The sequence below is a fragment of the Anopheles moucheti genome, chromosome X, assembly GCF_943734755.1.
Source record: "Anopheles moucheti chromosome X, idAnoMoucSN_F20_07, whole genome shotgun sequence".
Classification (NCBI taxonomy): Eukaryota; Metazoa; Arthropoda; class Insecta; order Diptera; family Culicidae; genus Anopheles; species Anopheles moucheti.
The window spans coordinates 16,581,708-16,599,392 of record NC_069142.1 but is presented as its reverse complement, the minus strand read 5'-3'; the positions used below and the strand labels follow the sequence as shown (position 1 = coordinate 16,599,392).

The 17,685-nt window shown below is 40.5% G+C and overlaps 3 protein-coding genes across 5 annotated transcripts in view; 2 read left to right on the top strand and 1 right to left on the bottom strand.

The window, feature by feature from the left end:
* Positions 1–11,176, bottom strand: part of LOC128306354 (guanine nucleotide-releasing factor 2-like) — a 71,934-nt gene extending 60,758 nt beyond the window's left edge. For both annotated transcript variants that reach the window (XM_053043830.1, XM_053043831.1), the window contains exon 1: positions 10,980–11,176. In XM_053043830.1, the coding sequence (XP_052899790.1) occupies positions 10,980–11,034 (55 nt within the window). In that variant the 5' untranslated portion in view covers positions 11,035–11,176. The remainder of the gene's footprint in view (positions 1–10,979) is intronic.
* A 2,682-nt stretch (positions 11,177–13,858) lies between these two features.
* LOC128307150 (ubiquitin-like-conjugating enzyme ATG10) lies at positions 13,859–15,489 on the top strand. Of its 2 annotated transcripts, none has more exons than XM_053044886.1 (3): positions 13,859–13,997; positions 14,253–14,753; positions 14,811–15,489. In XM_053044886.1, exons 2-3 carry the CDS (start codon positions 14,432–14,434, stop codon positions 15,104–15,106), a joined length of 618 nt encoding a protein of 205 aa, XP_052900846.1. In that variant the 5' UTR covers positions 13,859–13,997; positions 14,253–14,431; the 3' UTR covers positions 15,107–15,489. The 2 variants fall into 2 exon arrangements, with proteins under 2 accessions (XP_052900846.1, XP_052900847.1); XM_053044887.1 differs by having other exon boundaries at positions 13,917–14,159.
* A 445-nt stretch (positions 15,490–15,934) lies between these two features.
* On the top strand, positions 15,935–17,627 carry LOC128307113 (2-(3-amino-3-carboxypropyl)histidine synthase subunit 2). Its single transcript, XM_053044842.1, has 2 exons — positions 15,935–16,124; positions 16,204–17,627. The coding sequence occupies exons 1-2, from the start codon at positions 15,978–15,980 to the stop codon at positions 17,506–17,508; spliced, it is 1,452 nt and encodes a 483-aa protein (XP_052900802.1). The 5' UTR covers positions 15,935–15,977; the 3' UTR covers positions 17,509–17,627.
* Positions 17,628–17,685: the final 58 nt, after the last annotated feature.

The window sequence follows — 17,685 nt, the reverse complement described above, 5'->3', positions numbered from 1 at the left end:
AATTAGAACTCCCCCACCACTGAACTTAGTACTATTATCAGCGGAGCGATCAGTTTGATATACTGCAAAGCGATCATTATCAAATAGCATCGACGAAGCGATAGACTCATCGAGCCAAGATTCAGTCAGAATTATGATGTCGTAATCAGAATCATAGCTTACTGTTAAGATATCTGTTGTCTTAGTACACAGCCCACGCTCATTTTGGTACTAGTTCGCAAGTTACCTCAGAGATATCGCGGAGTGCGTGAATGTATGAATGGAACCGGAATGAGTGGCCGAAAGGTTTTCGGCAACCAGAGAGAGCTCATAGAGTTTGCTATACTGGAGATTGATATGGGGTCTCGATCGTAAAAGCATCAGGACGATTATTCCGAAACTCGGACTCAGCGAAGTCGACACTGCGGGGCTATGTAGTTGGTGAAAGTGCAGAACTTCGTCGTGAGCTAGGAAGGCTGATCTTAAATGACATAAATAGGATATCGTGCAAGAGCGTTTCCCACCCAAAGTACCTAAAACTTTCAAAGGCATGTATTAAAAGTGTGTCTCATAGCAAAAAACATTGCGTGTAATGTTGGGCAATGAGCAGCCTCACTCACTCTGCTCATTTGCGTGCGTGAGTGAGCATTTGAGAATGAGGTACCTCTTTGAAATCGGATGAAAATAACGTGAAAATAACGTGAAAACGGATGAATAACGGATGAAAACGTTTATACTAGTTGAATTGGGAAAAAGAGACGCGTGTTCGATTAAATGCACCGTGGCTGAAATACTTTGCCCGATCGAACAAAACAACTACTAATAGATCTTTAGTATACTGCTCGCATCTGAAACGCGAGCGACAAACCGGGTAATAAAATTTAAACAATTAAGAAAACCAATTCCGATTGGAACGAGGTACTGAACGTGCTGAACAATGAAAAGCGTAGATTAATGTTTTTATGGAATATGAACGTAACGCGCGCCCAGGTCTTGTATTGCTCGGTCTTTGCTAGCCGTGTGTACGCTAGCATGGGAAGAAGAACTGATGTTAGCTAGTACAGTAAAGCAAAGCGTGGAGAGGAAGGAAGCATAAATGGTTCAGATGGTCTATAGTGGCACAGTTTTCTTTACCGGTCGAATACAGCAATCAGGGCTGCAGGCTGCGTCACACTGATGAAAATATGGTAAACGGAAACACGAAGGAAGCGTTGAGAGATGCCGAAGGAAAATGGAAAGTGTTTGTCAATGAGTGGGAAATTGATTGAGTGCATTTTTCCGTTTCTCCTCCTAAACCTCCGTTATTCTCGGAACCCGCAACAATGGTTGGTGAACGCTATGGCGAACGCTTCAAATTGTCCTTTTGAGGTTCGTGCCAATCCACCTACCGAGATTCGTGTAACCTTTTTCCCCTTTATTTTCCTTTCTATATGTCGCTTGAAACGCTAATTATGTTTCTTTTTTTCCTGTCATAGTGATCTGTTACATTCAATTTTGTAAGAATTCATCCTCTTCGTGCCAGTTAAGTTAAATGTACTAGTATCATATTTACAACAGAAAGCGAAGTGATGAAAAGTTAACAATGATGATTTCTATTATGAAATGCGATCTTGCTTTGGTAAAATAAAACAATGGCTATAATTGAGTGCTCATAAAACGTTATCCGTATTAGTGTTCCTCATGTTCATAAATATAATAAAAATAATAGTGTTCCTCAATGATCAGTATCGGGTCCAACGCTTAGGAACATAATGTATGACGGAGTTCTGACGTTAGAATTACCCCCAGCAGCTGAACTGATACGTTTTAGCATGACATTGCTCTCACGGCGACTTTATTGAGAAGGTCCAACTCCTTGCTTCCGACCTTGTGGTCGACCAGCCACAAAAAAGTAGTCGGCATACGCGTGTGGATTCAGATTGTATTAAATCTGTCTGTCATCTCTAGTATCTAGGAGTGATCATCTATGACTGCCAAAACATCTCGGCGGCATCTCTTGTACGGCAGCAACAACAAAAACAATCAGTTGTCAAATACGCTAATGGCAATGCTGTTCAACCTTGGAGGCTCTAAAAGCAGTAGTAGACATCTCCTTGCAGATTGAGCTGCGAAAATGTCGCGTTTTGGGCACACGTTAAGGTGGTATATGACAAACAGTGTAAGGTCGACAGTGTGTATAGACTTCTAAGGATTAGAATTGCTGGAATTGGGATTGGAATTGCTCAACCAAGGATAGATGGACCCACACAATGATTCCAGATGTACCTGCATAAACGGGAAGAAAACATAGAAGTCATCTTCTTCATTACGCATTTCTGTTCTGACCAGGAGTGTTTTCTAAATTACTTGTACAAGTACTGCTACGCGAATTCTTCACAAAGCCTCGCGCACATAAGCGTTGAGTAGACAGCAGAATACGTGCTGTTTCACCGCACCTGATTCATCAAAGAAAGGTGGGAAGTGTTTACCAAATGCGGAGCAACGTTCAGCAAAGCAAACCTCATTGGGTTTATGAAGAAGAACGTTGAGTGGGACATCGTTGAAAAGCTATGAGGTCTATAGCAAAGAAGCTGCTATTCCGCTGCTGCACGTAATAGCGGTCGTCAATCGTATGTGGTCAAGAATTGTAAGAAGATCTTTGTTTCGTGATCTGTCACTCTATCTCACGAACTTGGTACATGATGCAGTAGCGTAGATGTGATGCTAATGCATAGACTTCCTCACGAAGCATACCGCATGGTGAAGCCATGGGGATGGGTATAAGGTCCAAGAAAGTTGTTTACTGGATGAAAAACTCATATCAAAACCGATATTCGTACATGCGGTGTCCTTCGAAAAAACACTTGGGGGTTGAGTAAAAATCTCATATCTCCCGTCATTCGTACATGCGGCATCTTTCGACAATGCTGCAAAAAAAAAAAGTAAAACAAAAAAAAACTCTAATTGATCCCGGTATAATGCATAAATTCGAACAAGATATTAAATTATGAATTATCCTTAGGAACACAATATTTCAAATTGTGCTTCTAATACAGCGCGAGCACTTACGACAACAATCGCAGCCGCATGACATTAAAACAGCCTTAGAAGACAACACAACGGCATATGAGCGTGTCCACGAACATTAACGAGCCCTGGGAAGGATTTTGACAACCAAGCGTGATGATTGGTTTGAAACGAAGAAATATTTACTGAATTCATTGCATTAAATATGCTATATATAAAAAAAGATGTGTCCGATCCAAAGAAAATGAAATGTTTCTTACAATTGCCGCCTGGCTGTAAAAATTCACCCTAGGACACGATTATACTCGTCGGATCGTACTTCACTTATACCATATACTTATACCATACTACCTGGAGTTGTAGTAAAGTGCACTGCCGTGCCGGGAAAAATCCGACACCCACCTCATTGTGGTCCCGGGTGGAATGCAGCTAGACCGTCATATTAATTTGCATACCAAGTGGAATGGCAATGTTTGTTTTCGGCCTAGAGATGGAGATACGCCTATTTTGGATGTCCTGGTGCTGGCAGACCAGTCCTGCCCTGTAGTAAAGAGGGATAAAACTCCCTTGAAATGGCTGTTAGGACTAATGGAGAGTCGCCGTCCTATTCAAACTTGACGACTCAGAAGTTTCAAACAAAGTTCAAGACCAAGAAGGCGGAGCCGTATAAGGCGGCAGTCCCTTCATCAAAGCCTCCCAGCCGAAGGCCAAACGCAGAAGACAAACGCCAGAGGCGGTCCTATTAAAGTCTGAGGAACCCGCCTTATATGCTGAAATTCTCAAAGACCTTAGATCAAATGTAAATCTTACAGAAGTTCAGGAGCAAGTAAGTAAGATCTGCCGTGCTCAAAACGGCCTGTTCTTTACGTTGAAACGTGGAGAATTGACCAGAGCCGTTGCTCCAATCCTTGCCAGGGCAGTTAAGGATAAGGTGTAGGTGTCGGTGTTGACGATGACAACAATAGTCGAGGTGTCAACTCAACCTCGATGAGGTGTCACATGTGGCGGATTTGGTCAGCGCTGGAGGTGCCGTCGATTCCGTTTCCGGTTTGGTATGAAACCACTTACTCGAGCCCATAGATCCAGCACGATTTCCGACGGGATCACTCAATTGTTCTATTTTGGGTACATTGCTGGCCTAGCTTATGCAACCGAACATTTTCGAGCATCTCCCAAACAACTGAAAAGTTATTTGTTCATCCATTTTATTTAATTTTTTGCTGCTTAAATTTTCAGGCTACCCCATTATGGTAGCACACACCTACCGGAATCGTTACACTCACTGGACTTACTGAATCTACTCCAACCCGAAGGAATTGTTGCACCTACTGAACCTAATTGTACCTACGGGTCGACTCGGGTCGCTTACAGATGGCTCCGACCCGCTTATAACTAGTACTCACCCACTTAAGCAGCATTGCTGTTGTGGAGTAAAAAGGATGGATTGCAAACAGAAGGATTATGATCGAACCGTTTTAAGAACTAGGAAGAAGGCATAACGGTAAAAAACAGCAGCGGTAGCATGTTTAAACGCCACAAACAAATAGCGAAGTGGTTTCCGATAATAAGGAATTTTTTTTATCAAATCAATATTTTTAATGACATACATAAAAGGTGCTCCCGAAAGTATTAGCACGATTTCAAAGATAGACAAAAATAAAACCTGTTCCAGAAACTGAATGTTTCTTTAATAAATAGAATTTGTGGAGTGTTCTGTACTATTTCCCCCAAAAAAAAAAAAATAATAATCGTATGCCAATGATCGCACTTTTGATCTGACGCCTTCCATCAGGCTCAGCACAGACTTGTCCCGAACGATTTTCGACACTTTCTTCCTGTCTTTTTGAAAAAAAATGTCCTCCTAAAATGCATTCTCAAGTGTGCCTTGGTTTGCGCCCAAAATAACTCAATCGGTCTGGCTTCAGGACAGTTCGGGGGATTCATTTCCTTCGGCACGTACCGTACCTCATGTTCTTCATACCACGCGATCGTGTCTTTGGTATAGTGGACAGAGGCCAAACTTGCCAACACAACACTGGACCAACATGATTTTAGATTATGGGTCGATTAACGTCGATTCAAACACTCCCGGATGTCGGGTTCCGTCCTTATCGTTTTCGTTGTCACAAACGTTTCGGACATCATCCCGCATTCGCAAATGGCTTGCCACAACATCGCCTTTTTTACGAATTTTTCGGGGAATATAGATTTGTCGGCTTCTTCGATGTCTTGGCTTTCAGGTACGGTGTAATATTGACTACCCGGAAGAGTCCATCACGATGCATGAGGATTGGCGACACAGCACCTTGTCGTACAGCTTCCGAGCCCAATATTTAACGCATGCGGCCTGTTTTGTACTCCGTTTCGGTTTTTTTGTTTCTTATACGTTTTTAAATTCAATATTGCCTTGGCACGTTGGATGTTACTTTTTGATGTACCCAGTTTTTGAGCCACATCGCGAATGGAAATTTCTTTTCTTTGCTTGAACGCTTTTGCTATGTCCCGGTCCAACTGCTGATCGACAGGGCCAGGATTTCGGCCACTTTCGGCATATTCTCGAAGCTGGACTCCTCCCGAAACTTTTGGATGGCGGTTCGTACGGCTCCGATACGCACACCTTCCGATTTCGCTAATTGACTTAGCGAAATGTTAGGTGACGAGCACCATTTGTGCAGAATGCTTTTGCGCTTTTCGACGGAAATGCCTCGCATTTCAACAGACGCTATTGAAAAAAATAGTTTTAATGCACTAGCTAGTAGCTCTGAATGTAAACAATCAAGCATATCAAGCATATCAGCTGTTTTACGTCATCCTAGATACGTCATTTAGAAATCGTACTTATACTTTCGGGGACACCCTTTAACACATGAACTGCATAAAAAAACATCACTACATCAAAAACTAAATAAAACAATATAATTTTTTGAAACAGTTATAAATTACACAAAAAAAGCACACGATATTGCTCTCTATTATTGTTTTTTTACGTTGAGAGCACACTCGTGGCTTTATTTTCCGGCAGAAATTAAAGTTTCATATTATCTTATTATCATAAACCATTTCCACCTTTAGTTCCACAGAATAATACTTACCGATTTGTACAACACTTTTTATCTAACGTCAGCATACAAACGTATTCGTATATCTAAATACGAAAAAAAAATGTTATGAAAGGAACTAGCGCGAACGATCCCAGATCCTCTCTGAACGCTACGCATCTATTAGAAAGATGCGTACGGAGTATACGGACTGATCGTACGACACACGTTGTCTCGCTTGTACGCACGATAAAGGATATGCGTTTATGCTCGATTTTGCACGAAGATCGATATGGACGTGGGCAGGACATGGACGTCCCGTGCGCGACCAGTCTATAAGACTACGGTACTCTACGTATTGGAATACGGAAGCAAATGCTTCCATTAAGCATCCAATACATAGCTCCTAAAATTGGGGAGATTACAGCATCGTAGTCCCTAGAAATGGTGCCGCCGGAGCGATGCCGCCCAAAGAGGAACTTCCTAACGGACTGAGCGGTCGTGGGGGGCTCCGATATTAAGGTGGCCCAAAGTAGAAGTTGTAAGACGTGCTTTCAAAAGTATTATTATACATTTTGATTTTATTTTTTTTAAAGGATTTTTATTTCAGCACATACCAACAGTGTACTCAAATATCAAAATATTTGATAGAAATATTGAAAATTGTATTTGGCCTATTCGTGAAAAATTTGTTGGTGGTTGTTTATACAATAACCTTGTTAAGCAGTGTACATATTAGCCGTAAACCCCATAACGAGAATTATGGTTGTGATACGAAGGTATGTGTTTTAATTTGATAGGATTTCTGAAAGCAGGATTTTTTATCAAAACTATTGTTATTTTTATAAAACTAAACTATTTTTGAGCGTAAACACATAAATAATTCCTTTCACACTCCAAAGCTTAAGAACTCACAAAGATGTATAGAAAATAGTATGGGTAATCTTCGATCAGGAGGAGAGAAACTAGACGAAGCAATAGAACTTTTCCTAACATGCTACAGATCTACACCATATCGAAATGTCACCAGCAGAAATCATGCTTGGACGACCAATACGAACATATTTGGTATTGGTATACCGTACATACATACCATCTTAGCTTAATATGCATAATCACAGGCGGGCGATAAGGTGTACGCGCAAGTGCACTCTTGGTGTAGAATCGAAGAAGAAGTTTTCGAATGCATTGCATTGCATCATGTGCGGCTGATAGTAATCAACTACGAAAAAGATTCGACGGCATCGCAGTTACCGATCAGGTGGGGAATCCAGTTCCTCTTGATGTCCTGCTTATTACTTGGAATCATAATCAACATCGAACATCGGTACAGCATCCGTCTCAACAGAATCATAAGGCTTGGTGAACCTACGACACGAGTTCCTACAGGATGATCAGCAAACAGAAGTGTGTCGCTCAGCAAATCAATCCTAGCACCTCACAAGCAATAAACCGCACTACCCTTCCTGATTGCTACAATTCCATTATTAGTACAGACTCCTCGTTGCGTGACGAGGTCATGATCATTCCTCACGATCTTTGCACGAGAGCCGAACCGGGCATTTTGAACAAGTACGTGAACAAGTACGGCCATATTGACAAAATGAACCAGTATTCCATTACAACCAGGTTCCGTGTTCACGGCTGAGCTTGCCGTAATTTCTGAAGCACTATTGTTAATAGCAGCGAGCTCCCCTGATCAGTACTTCATATTTACAGATAGTCTTAGCGCTATAGGGACACTGAAGAATTCAAGGGCTGTTAAGAGCCAAGACTATTTTTTAGTCAAATTTGTTGATTTGCTTCGCAATTGACAATGTTCAACAAGACGTTTAGAATATCGCTAATCTGGGTCCCTTCGCATTGTGGAATCCCCGGCAATGAGAAGGAAGATTCACTGGCCAAAACAGACGTCAGAGAAGGCCTTTTTACGGCCGACCCATCTCTTACCAAGAAGTACTACGCAATCCACTGCAACTATTCCTGTCTCGATGGCAGAGCATGTGGGTTGCGGATGAACTCGGGCGGTTCCATTTTCTCGGTTTCTCTGCAACTGTCTCAAGTTCGACCGGAGGTTTACAGGCACTGAACATTGAACAAGAAACATCAAATCGTATGGAAAATATGTTTGCTGAACATTTTTGCTCCATGAAAAACAAACCAGTTTGTCCATGTTCGAACTGCTCTTTGAACATATCGAAGATGATTTTGAACTGTCAAAATGTTCAGCAAGCAAGGATGTACAGTAAACAACTCCAGTGATGAAATCATCATAATTTTGTGACTAGTTTTGAATAAATATAAATTGAAATATACTTTAAATATCAAATTGTTTAAATTTGACAGTAACACAAATCAGTTTGACAGCTGAGCCATGCTCGTAGTTCAATTAGCGCGTAGAAAAGATCCAGGTTTGCTCATTAAACATTTGTTCAATGTTCAGTTCCCGTAGACCGCTGGGTTAGTTGAGTAAGCTCCCATTAAATGTGCGTCCCGAATCATTTCGCAATGGATGCATATTTGCAGCGTATCAATCTAACAGGAGACAAAAGTGAGTGACTGTGGGATTGGATTTCACGATGTGGATCATCTTTTATAGTCCTGCGTGGTATTTGAAACCGACAGACCCTCCTTGATAAGTGCAGTCAAGAGTATCGACAGACTACCGGATACGACAATGGGTACGAGAAGTTTTGGTTTGCACGGACCTGACATACATTAGGCTTATCTTCCGCTTCGCTAGGGAAAACGATCTATTCCATCCCTATCTTCTCCTCTTTCCTTACCTCTTTAACAATTGTTTTTTTTTGTGTTTGTTCTCGTGTGCTTTACAATGAATATTATTTGTAGCTCCATTTTAAAGCCGTGGAAGAAATAGGCGCATTCGAGGACTGCCGCAAAAGGAAGCAGACTTGACAGGTTGATTTGTTTTGTCCAGCATGTATCTATTAGTTATCTGTTGACACACAAAGTGACTTTCTAAGTCTTACTAAGTTACAAAAATCTCAAGGGACGTCGTAGCATTTTATTACGATTTCTTATTGCCATAGATTGTACAAATATATTATATCCGTATCCGTAGGCTTAAACACAGATGAGAGAATATTAAAATCACTCAAGCCAGAACAATATTTCATTCATGACATACGAGCTATAATGGAAAACATTGTCCGAAACTGATCCTGGTTCGTTTAGCACGGTAAAGTAAACTTGGTCTTGCAAAACGTATGTGGTACGAATTTGTTAACAGCAGCAAGGAGCGCGGGAGGGTTAATTGCATCTTTAGACTGGTAGGTTGACGGGCATTATCAATGTCTCTTTCGACGGTTTGCTGATGTTACATGTTTTACGTACGTACTTTCGTACGGATTCGACTTCCATTATAAAAAGATTAATCAAAATTCGCTTATATTGTTTCCAGCTACATTCTCATCGCTATTTTCTTACTCTACTTTCTACGATAATACTTTTTTAATTCCCCGAGATGCAGCGAAACCTGCATATTTGTACCGTTCCCTTCACCGGACCTTTTAACCAGAATCGGCTACGTGGTCAAATAAATCTAATAAGCCAGGAAGTGACAGGTGTGACCCAATAGGTCATAACACTGAGAAGAGATAGTTGCAAACATGAGACTAATCTCTAGCTAAAATATGCACATACCAATAAAGTGGAAGAACGGACGATATTTGAAAAGTTTAAAGTTGTAAGGCCAGCAAGTGTGATGAGTCAGTAACATATCCGGAAATGGGAATGGACATTAGTGGGACGAAGAACATGGAGCACAGGGATAATATACCTATGAGAAGCAAAACAATATGCTTACCATACACTCACTGTATTGTGGTTCTATATAAACACGTACGATTTCTTTGTTATACCCTTGACGCGTTTGATCGACGTTTTGATTGGTGAATAATGTTCATTCGAAGAAAATTTGTCATCGACATGTTGGCAAACAACGTTGCATGCAACGCTTCTGCTACTTTGGTTGATTGGTCTGAGTGTTTAAATGAGAAAGATCAGAGTACCCCCCGATGGGGGTTGGCTACCCCATAGGGGTTTATACTGAAAAAGCAAACTAACACAATAACAACGAATATATTTACACATACATGCAATAAATAAGGAACGTCGAAAAGTTGGAACCGTTAATTTAACTTCGATTTGAAGTCGATAAATTGCATTACCATCATTTCTCTTATTTTACGCCAACTGCACATACACACATACTTCACGCTGTTTGGAGCACTAGCAATCTTTTTTTAGCGATGTGTTCTTCGTTTTTTTCCCCTTTAGATCATACCACGGTCAGTGCCAATGAGTGTTTAGCATGAAGCAGAATGAGAATGCAGGGATCCGATGTGCCATCTCGGAAAGTGTATTAGTAGCGACAGCTTATGTAAACATCGTACCAACAAATGCACCCCATTTCAGCAAGACCACTAGAGGAAACAATTTAGGAATTTTTTTTCTATCACCTCCCCATGTTCACTACAGCGGAGGCAATTTGTAGGTACGGCAAACATGTTAGAACGGTTACGTCTCCCTTAATTAGACGAAATGATAGCAAACCCAAAGTGTGTTTTGCTCATCAGTTTTGCGGCAAAGTGTAATGCACCAAGGTTACGTGCTTAATTTAATTTATTCTTTCGTCGTACTTTTCATTTTCAGATAAATAAGATCAGATTTAATGGTCAGATTTTAAGTATCTAACAATAACGATACACGTGTTTATATGTTTCCCATGTTTAACCACTGCGAATGTGAATGTGTTGAGTAAAACAAATACTTTTCAAACTAGTTCAAGAAAAATCATTTATACATGTCGATTTTGCTTCCATGTTCCTTGCTTGTAATGTTAGACCAATTTACTCACAACAGTTGGAGCATTTCTCAGAGTAAGTACCAAAATAATAAGAAAAAAAAAATACATGATTCAAATGTTCCACTTACCATTAATGGGCACGGCTGCCGCATTGCTTGTTCGTTCGTCCTTTGGAGTCGCCATAGCCGAGTCCTTGGCCTGTTGCCTTTCCACACAAATCCGACAGGAAACAATATTTGGTTACGCTGATTACGAGTGGTGAAGATGTATCGACCGAACAGTTAATTGTTTTGTCCGTTTTACAAGGATTTTGCTCTGCTGATGGTGGGTTCTGGTTTGATTGCAGGCTTAAATAAAACCGTAGGTGATATGCGATATACAGATGTAGGGCAGGCTGCTGTTAGCAAGCAATTTTAACGGCAACGTAAACACACTCGCGCACAGACATACAGCGGCGACAAGATATTAATAATTGCGGGATGATACTGCACTGGTTGCCGCAGGTTGTTCGCGATGGACCATACCGATGCAAACCGCAATAAAGCGTGTAGCACTAACGGAGAAATGCATTTTATCTCATTCGTCTGTATACACATGCACACAAAAACTTGGTTTCGATCGATCAGGAGAAGGTATTTGTTTCGGCTGTTCTTGCTGTTGTATCAACAGAAACGATGGTGAATGTTTATACTCGTGGTTCGGCTTTACAAAGCTGCACAACACATGCCTTTTGACTTTGCCCAACAGTTGCAACGAGAACAGTTGAAAAATCGTTCAACACGTACTTCCATCTTTACGCTCGTAAAAATCCGACATCCGGAATAATCGTCATTCACAACTTTACTCAAACACACATGGTGTACATGCTGTCTACCGGGAAAATATCACTGTCGTGAAAAATTGGCAGTTTTCTGCAGGTTCGTAAATCCTACACACGCCTGGACGGTTGATAGTAACATGGATGTAGGTGTTGTGCACGGTGATATATGTGGCGTTCGTACGAATGCATTCACTGCACTGTCCTCGCAACCATTTCCTACTGGGGCACGGAATGCACATTTTGGTTGATTATATTTGCAACAGGTGCAGCGATGCATCCGAACCCAGTCACCCTCAACCCAGCCAAATGTCATCTAGCAGCAAGGCGCGACAGATGCAAGAAGCTGAAGGTTATGAAAAAGTATGGTACATTCGCGGTAGATTCGTAATAATCCCGGCTATTTCATCGTTCTACCATCTTGGAGTTGGCGAAATGTGCGCGCTTGCTTGAGATTCGAGCTAAAAGAGCAGCAAACCTCCGGGCACTTGCGAGCGAATGAGAAAGTATATACTTTACTTGTCAAACTTAGGACGCTCTCGTAATAGAGTATATCGTATGCGTGGTTCCGGAGAAAGGTCACATCTTGTATCCAGGTGAGAATAAACCATAGCAAAATACAACATAAGAAAGATGTACAAAGATATTGCGTTTTGGTATAATAAAAGCCAACCAACGTACCAAACCAAGTAAAAGGTATTTCATTTCATGCCATGCGATTCATCCACTTGACTTTTCAATCAAATTTTACTGTTTGCAAACGGATTGCTCTTGCCTGAAGGTTAGGGTTTGCATATAATGAAACTTTTGGGTGAGATTCTCTCTTCCAGGAGAAGAGATTTTTGATTGTTGCCTTTCTTGTACACTGCTATTAATTCGCAAAGCCAAATACACGCTTTCCTCTAACAATCTTTAAAAACAATCTTTAGAGGAATTCTGCCTCTCTTTTACACTCTATACGTCTTATTTCGACAGTAGCAAACGCCCCCTCCCATTCTCACTTGCACGTTGAATACGCTTGTGGAAATAAGATTTGTTTTAATGCTTTGATTTCTTCTACTTCTTGATACTGTGCCCATTGTTTGCGTCCAAGCGATGTTTGTGAAAAATAATTCCACTAACTATCATGGAAATTATTTAGGTTTCGCATGTAGAATAAAAATATATATATTCACATATGCACAATTTCTTTCTAAGACACACGACACTGCAGCACATATTGCTTATATCCTATAGATAGCCACGCTAGTCGCTCTCGCAACACTCGCCATAGTAAGAAAGCAGGTATCTAGGGAACCACTTTTGCACTCTTGCCTTCATCACAAACTACCAGCAGTGTGATTTTGTGAGTCACACATTCTGTCACTATTGTCATGCATGCTTTATTACTTTTTCTCATATATTTCTGCTGCACACAAAATGCTACATTCAGTCTGTTGTGGATACACCGAAACACACACACACTTCTACACGCACCATATTCGATACGCTGCATCGATACGCTCGACGCGTCCGAATTGTGACAGACGCACGAAACAGCGAAGAATTTTAGCTGTTTTTCTATAGCACATACGCTGCAAAACCTCGGTCGTTCCTCTGGTGTATTCACCTCATGCCGGTGGTAAAATAGTGGTGAAATTGTAGCTGACGACACACGAAAGAAAACAAAGATCGACAGCTGAATGCAAACCATCTGTCAAATATGATAGCATCGATAAACCGGGAAACTGCAGAGTTCAATATTTTAAATTGGAAATGAATTATCATCACAAAAAACAGTTAGATGATGTTTTTGTGTTTGATATAAATCTTTATGAAAATACTTGAATGTTTTCAAGTAAGCGTTATGCTATTAAGCTATGAGGAAAGTTTTATTTGGTGCTATATTACTACAACCAACCTTATTCACCTATTCTGATTGACTTTCCCGAAAAGGAGATTGTAGAAAGATCCTGCCGATGCTGCGATTGAGGATACATTTAATATTTTGTCTTTCGAATAACACATTCTTTTACTTGAAAGCTCAAAACAGTTCTGTATATGTCATTTTTAGTTTCACGGATAAACCACCACTCGGTTAATCGGGCCCCGGATAATCGAAGGTCTGCTCTAAATGTTTTGTTGTACATTTTAGATCGAGAAAACTGGGTTTTGTTGTTGATTTTTTATTGCATTTTTGTAACATAATAGAAATGTTATAGGACTTTATTTGCGTGTAAAAGTACGAGTGAAAAGAATTTAGGAAGACTGGGCATTTTAAATGTTCCAATCGCTTCTAGCGCATCACTAAACCAAATTCTTGGATGTGTGTGTAAGAAAGTATGTTGAGGTGGGTATTGAACAATATTAATATCGCAATCGAAACATTATCGCTCTTTCACCGGAATATTCAATTGCAACCATCCTCCCCCAACAACAAAAGAAGGAAGAAATCATTGCGAGAAAATATGAAATTAAGATTGCAGTAACTTTTCACAAAAAAATGTTTTCCGTAAGTTATGAATGTGGCTATTGTTTTAGAGGCTGTCAAAAAGTATGTTCGACGGGTGCTAGTGAGCTAATAAATGTTACTTTTTTATTATAGGATAGCTACACATCCATCCTGTGAGTTGGAATCGTAAGATTCATGTATTCAATGCTTTCACGTCGAAGGATTTCCAAAGACAAACACCAAATAAGTTGCTTTCTAATCTGCTATCCATCTGGCTATATGTTGAACAACCACGGACACGATCGTAAAATTGGAAAGAGTGTATAAAAGATATGCATGAACGTGATTTTACCTTTTACTGCGACCAGTTGGTCGTTGGTTCTCGAAACTGTAGAAGTCAGTGGAGATGGGTGAATGAGGGTGGGCGTTCTTATATTCGCTTGGAGAAGAAGCAACATGTTCAGGATACATTCCTACATCTACAAAAGCGCACTGAAGGCGGTACGATGATTGATTTTTCTGAAAAGGAGATTGAAAAAGACCCTGCCTGTGCTGCGATTGAGGATACCGGTAGAATTTTGTCTTTCGAATACCACATTCTATACAATGAGAGTTATGAAGTTCCCTCATTGCTTTTCAACATATACGAGGAAGGTAAATACATAACACTAACAGAAACGCCTACATTTATTATCATTTTTTCTATTGCAGGCGGCGGAAAGTTCAACATTGAGGAAGCCTGGCATTTTCTACGTATTAGTGAGGTAGTCCCTTTGAATGAAATGTACCAAGCTATTACTATGGTGCATCATCCAATATTATTCCGGCCTTATCTAAATTTACACCCCTGTAAAGCATCTGAAATGATGAACTCATTGCCAGATAGTATGAATCCTATACTCTCTTTTCTAACAAGTTATGGGCCTTTTGTGAATCTAGAACAAGATGAATTAGTTTTCAGTCTACATTCCAGTGTATATTTGAAGCAACATACGAATATGAAATGATTTGCATTTCATTGGGTATGCTATTTTCTTGCATCCACGAATCTTATTTGGAAACTTTTTTCCATATCGTCTTTCGTTGGCAAGATGGATATTTCTCCTAAGTCACCATAAGTTACCATGCCAATCTTCGTATTCCCGTGCGCAGTAGGCAATTGAAGCAAAAAAGGAGCTTAGTCTCGATTAAGGAAGTAAAACACTAGTCATTTAGTTTCGATTATCGTATGTGGCTTTATTGCATGTGTCGGGTTAGAAACATAATGATAGAGCAAGAAATGGCGGTTCAGTTTTCCGTGGCCGTGGAATTGGATGAACGAGTTACACAATTTTGTTCGGATTGTAATGTAAAAAAGGACAAACACGATTTTTTTAAATAAAATATGCTAATGACCAAAAAAAACTATTTATTGTTTACCATATGGAGTTCGGTATTTCGTCTTCGAATTCACATTTTCGTCTTTAAATAGAATGAATGTTAATATTACAGGGGGAATTATTGTTGATATGCTTGACATGTGGCTGCGACTGGATATAAACCTAGAATGGATTCTGGTGACCCTGGTGATTCTGGTGTATGGAACCAGTATTATGACCAGTATTTTTATGCTATTCAGGATTTTTAACTGCTAACATTTCGCAACATTTGCTCTACACGTAATTAAAAGGTAAATAAAGGGAAAATCAGCGTAATAATGTTCAATATTGGGCGCAGTCTGATTCGGAATGCTATATTCAGCCAATAACTCGTGTTGTTAATTGGGTACCGTTTGTGGGCAGAATGACATCTGGCGCACATGTCATGAAATTGTAAATCAAAACAGTCTAGGTTATTACCAGTACCGATTAGTTTGTTATCAATGTACTTTGCGTAATAATGAGTTCAGCATTTAGTTCCGGTGATAGTATAATACAAAATCAGTCCCCGGTCACAGTTGTGGACCATGTGCTATTACATGAAATATGGAATAGTGAACAAAAACAACGCTGTCTCAGGTGGATAAAGGAACACAACTTGAAACGAGTAATTACCGAACCGAACGAATCTAGTACAACGCATTTAGCATTCTGGTTATATTATTTGACCGTTCCCATCTTTACAGGTTGCCTTACAATTTCCGGATACCATTTTAACCCACAGTGTGCAGATCGTTAATGACTTACAATCAGCAATAATCGATGAATTGAGCATTTTTGTCCTCGCCGATACATCTTACGGTAGTTGCTGCGTAGATGAGATTGCAGCGGCGCATGCGAATGCAGACGGTGTAGTTCATTTCGGACATGCTTGCCTAAGCAAGGTTTCCCGAATTCCGGTGCTGTACGTGTTTTTCGAATTCAAGCTGGACGAAGCACAATTGCTCGCCACACTATCGAGAGAATTTGTCACCTGGAATGTCCATGTGACATGTTTCTACGAGGTTTGTTACACTGGCGCAATGGCTAAGATACGAGACACGCTATTGGATCGGTTTCCGAACATGGTGATAGCTAGTTTAGCAAAAGCTGATCAAAAGGCCGACATAATGTATTGGAAATTACATACACCGCACGAGTCAAACGGTTTGGTATTATATATTGGCCGTGACAATTTAAGCTTCTTCAATACTGCAGTAACTCTTGAAGCGTCACAATGCTATTTGTACGATCCCACAAAAACTGATCCAAAGTTGGAACGAACGGATGCCTTTCAGGCCAAATGGTTACGTCGGAGATACTACGCTATCGAGCGTTGCATGGACGCCGGTTCGATCGGGATCGTTGTGGCAACGCTGTCCACAAAGGGTTATCTCGACATCGTGTCTAGAGTACAGCGTTTGGCAAAATCGCGCGGTGTTCGCACCTACCTTATATCAATAGGGAAGGTGAATCCCGAAAAGCTGGCTAATTTTATCGACATTGATTGTTTTGTGTTGGTTGGATGCCCAGAAAACGACATCTTTACATCGCGTGATTTTTTCCGACCGCTGCTTTCTGTATTTGAGGCCGAGATGGCACTCAATAAGTCGTGGAAAGAAAAATTGCTTACTTGTTACACAACCAACTTTCCCGATCTGCTGCCCAATGGTCGGCTTTACTCAGATATTGATGATATGTCGCTAGAAATTAACGGTGCAAATGAACCGGCGGATGTCAGCTTGATCACAGGCAAAGCGAGAAATTTTTCACATCCTAACGTTGCCGATACGGAATCGAAGGCAAATGGAACATGTACGGATGTGGCATCAAAACGGAGGAATGAGCTTGCACAAATCAGTTCGGCGGATCAATTTACCAGCAGATCCTGGCAGGGGCTCGAGCAAAACCTTGGTCAGGATGCTCCTGCACTTGTTCAAATGGGACGTTCTGGGGTTCCAATCATGTATGAAAACGAACGAAACCCCCCGCCCAGTAATAACCAACAATAATGATTTCCTGCAGTTTGCGAGAAAGCTTGATATTTGTCGAAAACTTTACAGATTTTTTTGTTCTGGCTAAAATAATCGTACTATGATATAATGAACACATTGTACATTTTTAGCTAATAAATGAAACAATTAAAGAAAATCTAAATCAGGGCTTCGTTAACATTTAATGACTATTAT